The sequence below is a fragment of the Abramis brama genome (assembly GCF_963993115.1).
Source record: "Abramis brama genome assembly, chromosome: 15".
Taxonomy (NCBI): Eukaryota; Metazoa; Chordata; class Actinopteri; order Cypriniformes; family Leuciscidae; genus Abramis; species Abramis brama.
Genome location: NC_139977.1, coordinates 5,189,531 through 5,201,314, shown reverse-complemented (window position 1 = coordinate 5,201,314; position 11,784 = coordinate 5,189,531). Strand labels below are relative to the sequence as shown.

Below are 11,784 nucleotides of genomic sequence, written 5' to 3'. Positions count from 1 at the left end.
TACATATATTTAGGATTATGTTTTGTGCATGCTATCTTTGCATTGCACCCCCTTTCCCTCCTTGTTAAACAAGACTGACTCACAAACTGAATGGATGAATGACTTGCCCTTTCTCGTTCAGCTTTAAATCTTAAGTTCCTTTAAGTTCCTAAAAAACAATGTTTTTAAATTCATATTGCCAAAGCATTTGCAAGGTTGCAAAAGTTGATCAGCATCATAACTTTGGGAATGTGATGACTGATTGTACTGGTTATATTCGTTCAGTATGTCCAACCCAATGAAATGCACCTGTACAGTCCACACTTGAAAACGGCTGGCTCATGCTATAGCCGGTTTTTACAGGCAGGAGAAACCACCAAAGAAGTCACACGCTTGAAATTGAGATTCAAATGGGAGAGACTTCAGTGAATAAGAAATATGAGTCAGTGTATGAAAATGAACAAAACTGATCCGTTCAATTTAGGGGTGTAACGCTACATATATTCGTCCCGAACCGTCATGATATGGACGTCATGTTTCAGTGCATACAGTCAGACAATGAATACAGTCAGTTACAGGCGATCCACACTCCAATCCAGAAGGGGGCGCGCTTGGTAATGCAACGCTGTTTGCTAACCGCCACTACAGGAAAATGAGCAGCAGAAGAAGAGACGATCTATGCACCATCCCAAAAACAAGACATTATGAGTCCACTAATACAGTTCACTTGAAGGAGTGAATAAAAATGAGTGAGCGAGACAGTCGTTGAGCATACATCGGCTGTACACTTGTTATTGTGGTGCAATGTGGGATTGAATAAATGCGCTCTATAACGTCCACTATGACACCATTTTTTGGACACCATTACAAATGGCTGTGCCCTCATATAATGCCCTATTTGAGGGTATAGGGGGCGATTTCGGATACAAGAGTTCAGATGGTATGCAAGAGCTTGCAAGTAGCCTATACGCTGAGTTTCGATACATTTTTGTGACGCACTACACTAATTCACGGAAAGGAAACCGGGACTGCAGAAAGCAGCATCCTGTTTGTTTTCTTTATTTTACAAAAGCACAAAGTTTTGTTTCTATTGTGAGTGTACACACAAAAAAAAAAAAGTATTCCTGAGAGTTGTTTCTGCTGTTATAATGAGACAAAAACATTTGCCATTGTGCCGATTTGTGTTGTAGAAGCGTCTCTTCTGTCCAGTGATGAAATGCGTGTCCTGGAAATGGGAAGCCTCAGGTGCCGCTTCACTCGCTGTCTCGTCGTGGATAGGTGAAGTAGGCTCAGATGAAGATGACACTTTTTCTCCTTCTTGTTCACCTTTTAGTGATTTCTTGAAAAAGCGTAATACTGAACTTTGTGGATCCACCATTGTCACTGCATGTTAATGAACTCTCACGCGCAAAGAAAATGACAGCGTAGGATACTCACATCACAATGAATCAAAAATCAAAGCAATATGTTTGAAATTAAGAAGTTTGAAATCGTTTGAATCAAACCAATAAGTTTGAAAACAGCCGTTGCATTTTACAGCGCATCATTGGTCAATCTATCGTTTTAGAGTAACAAATCAACAATTCCTTAATGTTTTTAATTTATTTTAAGCAACCAGAAATCAGGTTTTTTTTATCGACCCTACAAAAAATATGACCTATGCAAGAGTGCATTGTTTACTGCTTAATACTCCAGTACCAACTAGGGGACTAAATGCTGCTACTGTAGGTGAAACAAACTGTAATTTGCATGACTGTCAGTTCAAAATAAATGAAAAAAAACCTAGCATTGGGGATTTGTTGCTTTTCCTTTTGTACCAAACTCGTATAGAACCTTGACTCCAAAACCGAGGACCGTACCGAACCGGGACTTCTGTGAACCATTACACTCCTAATTCAAATTATAAGATTATTTTAAAAACACTGATTCATTCACGAACGACACATCACAGGACCTTGGGAACATAGAACCTTGGAAAAATAGATACACTCCCCACAGCTCATACTTTACCAGGGTTAACAATTAGTCCTGGACATTCATAATCTGACGATTCACACTGTACATTCCTAAATTTTTGTTTGCATAACTGATTTAAATACCTGCTTTTCTCATGCTTTTGCATCAATGAAAAAAACAAACAATTGTTGCCGTATAATCGTCCTTGGCTGTTTTACAAAGTGCAGAGTTTCTGTGAATGTACAAAGCACATAATAAGAGGCAAGTGCTGTTCAATTTGGATTCCTTTTGCTAAGTATTAATCCATAACATTCTAACAACGCATTGTTTGCTTACATGTTTGGCACCAACATGCTGAGGGTTATAACTTATAACCCTCAGCATGTTGGTGCCAAACATGTAAGCAAACAATGCGATGTTAACAATGATTTAGAACGGTGGCTTAAACACATTTTAAAAAGCCCTTCAGAATTCATGTAGCAAAGATTAATTTATGTTGACCTGAAAATGTTAGACACTACAAACAAGGCTATGGCATTGAGGTTTTATTGTTTTTGAGATTAAAACATAAAATCAATACTTATCCCTGCCACAATTAATTCATTTACTATGAATGACTTTGTATGGTTATACATTCAAGTATTTGACAAGGACAGGATAGGTAGTGCCTATGTGCTTCTGGTTGTAGTGGTGACAGACTATCTCCACCTCATATACGTCAAAGGAGACTTTCACTCGCTCGTTTGGGGACGTGAGAAAACACAGCGTGTACAGGGCAAACTCAAACTCTGGGCTCACACCAACAAAGATGCTTCCTTTGGGTTTAATTCCATTCTTCCAACTGAACTGGAGAGCCAACATGTGTTTGTTCTCATCCGGCTGGGAATATGAAAATTAGAAAAAAAAGAAATGATGATTATGCATTAAAAAGAGATTAATGTGATTAGACAGACAGATAGAGAGTGTAATTGACTGGTTGATTACAAGTTTTCTGCAGCTAGTTAGTATATCATGCAAAGTGGTTTGAACTTGTATAATACTTTTAATTAAAGGTGCTGTAATTGATGTTAGTACTTCAGAACACTAAGTTCTACGAGACTAAGTGCCCTTCATTCTACAACCCAGCCACTTTTAAGTAACCATTATATTTTTACCTGTAATTTTCCCTCGGAATTTTCCTATGGTGTTTTATAATGGATTCAATTTAAAATAAAGCCTGCTGTAAACATAACTTGACAATACTTTGACGTTTTGTTCTACAATGTCAATTACACACCCATACCGGAAACACGAACTTTGAAGCTGTTATGTTCATTTTTGAAAACGTACGTTTTTAATAAACAACTAGATAAGACAGTTTGGGGTGTGAGTGTGTGCAGTGTAGGTTGTAGAACAAAATGTCAAAATATCGTTGTTATGTTTACCACAGGCTTTACTCATAAATCGAAAAACCCCATTATAAAACTGCATAGCAAAATCTCGAAGGAACCAGCAGCGAATTAGACTTCCGGGTTCTGACGTCATACCTGCACCACTTATTATTATTGCATTATTATATAATTATTATAACACCAAACCTCACTGGTGCTTGCGTGATGACACCATGATGCCAAGTGATGTGACACGCAACAACCAAAGATGTTTGATGCTTTTTGCCATGTCGCCATATTGGATTTGGTAATGAGTATACATAGGCCCCGTCCCAAATGGCACCCTAAGCTCTCACGGTCTTCCTCCGAGTCAGACTTTCATGATGTAAAGCCGCTTTGATCAGGAGTTCTCAACTCTGGCCTTCGAGGTCAGCTTTCGTTTAGCTCGAACTCTGATCCAACTCACCTGCCTACAACGTTCTAGTAATCCTGAAGACCTTGATTAGCTTGTTCAGATACACTTCAAAAATGATATAATCAATAAGTTGACAACATATGTAAGTCATTACATATTATTGCTTAACTCATCAAAATAAGTTGAACAATTTACAATTCTTTTTTTATGTTATTCAAGATTCAACTATTTTTTTTTTTTAAATCAGTTTAATATAATTTAAGTTGAAATGACTTTTTTTCTTCTTCTTTTTTTACAGTTTATGGTTGATTAGTGTTGGAGAAAAAGTCTGCAGGAACGTGGATCTCGAGGACCAGACTTGAGAACTTTAAGAAACCATTGATTATTACTGTATGGACTTCATTGTATCTTTTTTGTTGCGCAAACGAAAGAAAATCATATGATTTTGGAACGACATGGAGGTGAGTAAATAATGGCAGATTTTTATTCTATTTTGGGTATTCCTTTAAAACTAAGTTATTACAACAGAACTATTTTCATTAATTTATTAAATTTATTACATGCATTTATTACATGCAAATATTTGATCAATTTTATAATGTATCTGTTATTACTAAGAACAAACTAAATAAATCTAAGTGGTATTTGTACATTCCAGTGATGTTACAAACATACCTGTGGTGATTTGGCACTCCCACTATATCCTTTGTAGTCGATGTGTCCTAGTTTCTCCTGTAAGTACAACTGAATCCAGTTATGGAAACCAATGACGGTATGGCCTCCTCTCGTCTCTCCTACAAAGACATGTTCAAAACCAGAAGAGTCCGGTCTTGTGTGGAGAGAGAAACAATCAAAACCTAACTTTTAAAAATGACTTTATGTTACATAAATGAATATCAAGTTACCTGTCTTTGTGAACAGGGACCAAATTCATCACACATTCTTAAGAATAAAAGTTGTCTTAAAGTTTTGATGTATCAGAAATAGCAAAATATATTTTCCTCCGCACTGTGACGTACATCCGACCGAGTGAAACGGATTATTGAAGAAGAAAAAAATGATATCCATTGGCTGTTGATTGAATGGAGGCAGATCTGAATGCAAGCTTGCTGTCAATTGAAAGACATTTTTTTGCAGGGTTTATGGAGACTAAATGATTGGAGAAGTTCAGAATAAGTCACTAGACTTCCCTTTCACCTGAAGATTGAGTTATGACATTGTGATTAAAAATAATGGTGTGAGATTTTTTTAAAACTTGTTCTTAAAGGGATACTCCCCCCAAAAATGAAAACGAACATGACGGCAACGAATACAACCCCAGTGGAGAAAAATACTAATATTTAAAAATTGTAACCTTAAACCATCACTTCCAGTCAGCTGTTATACGCGCTTTCAAGTGTTCAAGGTTGACATAAATATAAGCATGTTGTGAAGGGTGATGCAAGCACATTGTGAAGCTCATGCGAGAAATGACGGTCCTCTGTGCTTCTGCACTATTTCTTGCACGAGCTTCACAGTGTGCTTATGTCACGCACCACGTAGCACTTCACGATGCTCTCATGTATGACAGCTGGCCAGAAGTGATGGTATCACTATATGGTCTCACTATTTTTCTCTCACACACACTTATCATCCACTGGGGTCATATAGGTTATTGTCGTGTTCTTTTTGCATGGTTTTTGAAACATCAACTTTTGGGCACCCATTCACTTGCATTATACGGATTTAAAGAGATGGATTATTTTTTTAAAAAATCTTAATTTGTGTTCTACTCAAGAAAGAACATCATATACATCTGGCATAGCATTAGTAAGTAAATAGTTCGTAAATGATGTGAGAATTTATATTTTCGGGTGGAGTATCCCTTTAAGACAAAGATTTTTGTGAATCTGGCCCCAGATAATCTCCTGCAAACTGTTTTGAATCCTCTATACTTACTTACTGGATCCTCTCCTGGCATACAGCTCAAACCAAATGTGATATAGCTGCTTCTTGAAGTCTGTGTTGTTCTCCGGAGAGAGATGCTTCTCCACTAGATATTTGTGGGCAATCTAATGTTAGCAAATACACAATTGTTGCAAATTAATATTCAGTACACTATGTTATGTAAGGTATAATAAACTCATTTCTCTTTTTAGTTTTACCTCTGTGCAGGGTACTTCACAAGAAATAAAACAAACGTCTCAAACTGTTATTTTGAAAAACAGAATACAGCTGAATTATTTCTCATCACAAGTAATGAATAACTTGACCGTGACCCATTTATTACCTTCATAGTGGGAGTCTTTATGATTGAATCCAGGAACTTGTGATTTTCCAGTTCTTCCTCTGGTGTGACAATCTCTGGTTCACCAGTAGCACTTTCATAGTTGTCCAGAAGTGAGATGAAAGCTAAAATGACACAAATATCATTATGAAGACAAAATATTTCAGCTCCATCTCTTAATTAGTACCTATACTTGTTTAGATCAATATTATTTCCAATCATGTCATGACAAGTAGAATGCCATTATTCCATTGATCACAGCATATTGTATATATTTTATTTAGTTCAATAAGTTGCTCTTTTTGTTTGTCAAGTTTGTTTTACTTTTTACAGAAAAAAATAACCATCAAACATGATGATAGAGTCTTCTTACATTTCTTTTGTTACTGATTCTTGAAAGTATACTATGGAATTCTGGACTCACTATTTATATCCGGCTTAAGTCCCGTACGGAGGGAGGTTTTTATTTTAATTTATGTTTTACATCAGTTCTTCTGTGTGGATAAATCTGATGGTTTGAGATACAGGCCTACCCATGTTTGCCTGTAATTGCTATATATTCTGAAACATTTCACAATTTCAGTGGTTCGCTGCTAGAGGGAAATCTTAGTTAACTTAATCTTAGTTAGGGCTGGGCAACTGGGCCTCAAGATCCACTTTCCTGCTGAGTTTAGCTCCAACTATAATCAAACTCACCTATCTGTAGCTTTCTTTGGCTGCTTCCGAAATTGCATACTCTCCCGAGTAGATACTTATTTTGAATATGTAATTACTTCATGACCGGTCATTATCATGTGATCTACCAGCGGCAGGTGCGTCACTTCACTGTCATTCATAAATCCTCTCCCATGGCCTCATGGGATAGTAAAGTGTCCATTGTATGCACACTTCAAAATCTCACTGGAAGTAGTACGTCATCCGGGTACTTTTTGCCTACTTATTTATGAGTACTGAGAATTCGGACATACTTATTTTGTCACATACTGTTTTTTGCCTACAATCAGAATTTTTAACGACCATATCCATCAAAATGACGGACAAAAATAAGACTTTTTTCTCATTACGCAAAATATACAGACACTTAATGTTTAATGACCAGCATTCGAACAATTTGAGTGCTTCGGTTGAGCCGAAAAGCTCAGTTTCTACCATCTTCTTTCATATTGGTTGAGTGGCTCATCAACTGCACAAAGTTAAATATCTCAATTTTCTCAAAGACACCCTAGACACACACACACACACACACACACACACACACACACACACACGTCACTGTCTCAAGATCTCATTTAAAAATGAATAGGATGAGTTTGTTATGTCACCTAGAATTGTGGCATGTGTGGATGGAGCAAAAACACTATTTTAAACCCAGAATTTATATGTACGAGTTTTGTTTTCTCAAAAGTTTAAAAGTAAAGTCTTCCACGTTGTATCTTTTGATGTTGAAATTCTCAATACGAATTCATCATACTTAATACAAAACTAACCTAACTTCTCCACCATGGACAATTCAGACAACCCCAGGTTGTCAATAAAATATAATACAATACTACTGTACCTCGGGGAAATTCCTGTCACATATGAGCACCAGGTCTTTAGCATCTATACCTGGGGTTCCTCAAATCTTGCCCTGCAGAGTTTAGCTCCAACCCTGATCAAACACACCTGAGCAAGCTAATCAAGGGGCCCTATTTTAAAGATCTGAAACGCAAGTATCAAACGCGAAACGCAAGTAACTTTGTGGGCGGGTCTCATGCTGTTGCTATTATGTTGCTATTATACCAGTAGGATAAATGACTCTTGCGCCCGATGCAAATCTAAAAGGGGTTGGTCTGAAGTAGCTTCATTATTCATAGGTGTGGTTTGGGCGTAACGTGAAATAAACCAATCAGAGCGTCATCTCACATTCCCTTTAATAGCAGGCGCGCTTGTTCCATGGCGGTTTGCTATTATAACGGTGGATTTGCCAGACGCACACCAGGAGCGGTTCACAGCCGAGGAGACCAACGTTCTCGTCAGGGCCGTAAAAGACAGAGAAGTGACACTGGGGATGGAGAAACACACCCAAATTAGCTTCGGTTAAACAGGCTTATGATAATTTGGGTAAATGTGTAAGCTAGATTTATGCCCATTTTTTCACATCTTCATGGACACAACAATGATTTCCCTCGTGTGTTAATATTTTTCCTTGTAATAATGTAGCCTATGATTTGCAAAAATGCTTCTGTGTAGATGAGAGAATCAAAGTGCATGCGCGTTGTGCACACGCTACATTATGGCCTAGCATGCGCCTTCAAAATATAGCATTTGAATAACAGTCTGACTTTAGACTAGGTTTTTCCTGGTCAGTGTTTTCTAAACCTGCAAAATAGCACCAGGGAACGTTTGCGCCGGAACACGCCTCATCTTTTCGCTGAACCAGTTGAGTTCATTCCATAATTTACCGACGTGTGTCTGTGGAGGGAAAAGTCCGCTGTGTGCGGGTGCAAAATAAGAATGATACATGCATTGGTGTACAAAGTCAATTGCGCTGGGTGCAAGATAGGGCCCAAGGTCTTCAGGATCACTAGGAAATCACAGGTAGGGGTTTGATCAGGGTTTGAGCTAAACTCTGCGGGGCAGTGGCCCTTCAGGACCGGATTTGAGGAATCCTGATCTATACACTATATCACTGCCCTTCTCAGGTGCACGCTGGTCCAACACAGGATCATTAATACTAACTCTGAGTATTACCTCACAGAGACAGCGTGTCTATAGTCTTCCAACACCATCACTGTCCCTGCTGTGGACATCAGAGCATAGATTCTTTAGTACTTCTATTCTTCAGCTGCGCAGCATATACCAGACAAGACTTCCACTGCTCTTTGCAAGAGTAATAGTTTATTCACGGCCGGGAGCTCACAATCAAGAGACGCTCCCTGAACAGAAAGATACATGTGCATTTATATCTTGTAGTTGAGTAAAAATCAATGTTACTCAAGCAGGGCCTTAACCACCATAGACAGAGATTAAAAATGGGCAAATTGTAAAAGTTAAATTTTTAGTCTGGTCTGCCTCAGCGGCCTAACAGCACACTGGTCAATGTCAAAATGATTGAGATGGCCAATCAAATCAAAGAAGGCAAAACTTACTGTTCACAGAAGCCGAGCGTGAATTCCAGAGTGAAGCGTCAGTTTAACGTTGAAAGAGAATGAGGTAAGATGTAAATAGCTAAACATTTAATACAGGTCAACTGTTTCACGATAGAAATGTTAAACGACAAGACAGTAACACCTTACAGACAGTAAGACTTGTTCTCAAGTCTTCTTCACTGTGATTGTGTCCACAAGTTATGTAACCACACTCACAAAGACAAAGATAAACGTTGGGAAAAATGACTTTAATAATAATTATCTTGAAAACAGGAATAATACACACGCTAACATAAACGAGAACCGACAAACACTGAGGGAGAACTGAGGACTTACAAGCAGGGACCAAACAAAGAAGCTGATGAGGTAATTAACAGAACACAGGTGGAGCCAAATGAACTAATCAGAACATAGGAAAACTGGGTCACAGAGAACAAAACAGATTAGACATGCGAAAGATTGCTTATACTGGTGATTGATATTTAATGATCTATTTTAATGAAGCTAATCATATGACAGTGAGTTCTACCGTGTTAAGGACTTTTTAGGTAGGTCTAGATTCTTTGATCATGTGATGGCACATGGTCTTTGATCTGAGCATCCTTAGTCTGCACATTCCCTGTAGAAACACTTTTTTGCCCCTTCTGAGGCCATTACATAAAACATTTCTATCACACTTTAAAATGAACAAAATCATACATGTTAGCTGATTTCCTACCCAAGAAAGTCTCCTTTTTGAAAATGCTTTCGTCAACAAAAGTGAACAAAGGCAACCCTGCTCCATCATTGCAATCGTCAATACCTGCCAGATCACCCGCTTTGCCCTGTGAGATAAAGCAAAGTTTGAAGAACTTCCAAAAGCATTTTCACTTTTTTTTTTTCATGCATGGCTGGCAGAACTTTAGACAGGGAGTTAACTATTGAGTAAACTTAAATTATTATTATCAATATTATTATTATTATTATATCTGAAGACAGGAATGCTTCAATTGCTGGTTAGTGTGTAAATTTTAGAATTTTAGAACCTTAACCAGAATATTGTTATGTTAACATGATCATTAAGTACAACTACATTATAATAAAGATGAATTATTAATGCAATCAATTAGTTGTGATTAAATCATATAATTACTATATATCATTAACAATCCTAGTAAGCATCCAAGTTAATGTTTTGCAGCCATGTCCAAAAGTGTCACTGTGAATGGTTTTCTAAACACAGCACCAAAGAACAATGCTCATCTCAGTTTGTATGTGTTAAATAGGAGCTCTCTGACCTTATGACCTTATGTCAACAAACATAAAATAGAAAATGCATGTCACTTTTTAGTGTAAATTGGAAAGGATGCAACAGAAAGCAGATGTCAAATATTATTCAGAATTATTATTTATATTATTATTATAATTTCTATTTCTAGAGAACTTGTAAACTTCACACAGAAAAGATTTCAGAATTACCTGTAGAGATATGCGATAATCTATCCCAGGTCTCAGCCGATTGATGTCATTGTCCCAGATCTCCTGAATCATAGCTGAAAGTTCTCGATCGCCTTCAATCATTTTTTTTTCTTTTTGAATTCCTAAGGATTCACTACAGGTGTTAAAATATACTTCATTGCTTTAAATTCATTACTTAAAATTTAATTTAAAAAAGGGTTATATAAAAATAACCTAAAAAATTGGTAAGTGACCAATTGTTTAAGTGACTTGGGAGGAAAAATGTATTTAATGAAACATTTGTTGTAGTTGCTTTGCTTTTTTCAGAGTGTAATTATTATTATGGTATGTAAAAGACTAATACTACACTATGTTCTGAACAGACACCTGAAAACAATACAATATATAAAAAAATATATGTATCCACTGACCTGGTTCCTCTCACCGATGTGGGTTAGTGGTAGATTGGGCAGGTATGCCACAACAGCTTAGCGCAATGGTGTTCCCACACATGGACTGGTTGGGTAAGATGCAGCAAGCTTCCCACACTATGACAGAGGGCCCATTCTAAAGGGTTAGCCAGTGTCAGCAACTCTAGCCAAAGGGATTAGAGCAGCTTTTGAATGTCCCTCAACAGTGAGGGCAAGTGCTTTGCATTTGTTTTCGTGAGGTATTGACTCTTTACCTGACATTGTGGACCTTCTTCTAAAGCCTGACTCAATTCCCAAAACACTCAGACTGGGCAGACATTTACTTCTCTTCATTTCATATGAAAGCAGCACAATCTCCAAATTTACTCTCCAATAATTGACAATTTGAATATCTTACAGGATTTTGGGTTATAATAACATACTGTTTCAACTTCACAATTCCACAAAGTTAGTGTCATTTTTATTTTTATTTATTATTCTTTCCCCCATTTTATGTATTTTGGTCATGTTTATTACTTAGAAAAAGGTTTTGGGAGAAATGATTGGGAGAACAGTGGACAACAGGATCAGGAAACTCATGATTCAACGAAGCAAACATAGTTCATTTCTGCTGTACAGCAGCTCTAAAAGAAAATAGTGTCATTGTTCAGCTGAAGTTGATTCATTTCTATTGTAAAGATCATCAATTATTAAATTGGTTTATTTAATATATAAAGCAGTTATGCAGAAAACAGTAATGTCATCGTCCAGCTCAGTTCTCATACAACAGCGTCAGTACAGTTAGATCAATTATATTGTT

The 11,784-nt window shown here is 37.2% G+C and overlaps 1 protein-coding gene across 1 annotated transcript; it reads right to left on the bottom strand.

Moving 5' to 3' along the window:
- Window positions 1-2,472: 2,472 nt before the first annotated feature.
- Window positions 2,473-11,102, bottom strand: endou2 (endonuclease, polyU-specific 2). The gene is made up of 7 exons (XM_084137593.1): window positions 10,986-11,102; window positions 10,576-10,697; window positions 9,836-9,941; window positions 5,990-6,111; window positions 5,659-5,771; window positions 4,396-4,549; window positions 2,473-2,814 (listed from the first exon to the last, which is right to left on the bottom strand). The coding sequence occupies exons 2-7, from the start codon at window positions 10,675-10,677 to the stop codon at window positions 2,563-2,565; spliced, it is 849 nt and encodes a 282-aa protein (XP_083993719.1). The 5' UTR covers window positions 10,678-10,697; window positions 10,986-11,102; the 3' UTR covers window positions 2,473-2,562.
- Window positions 11,103-11,784: the final 682 nt, after the last annotated feature.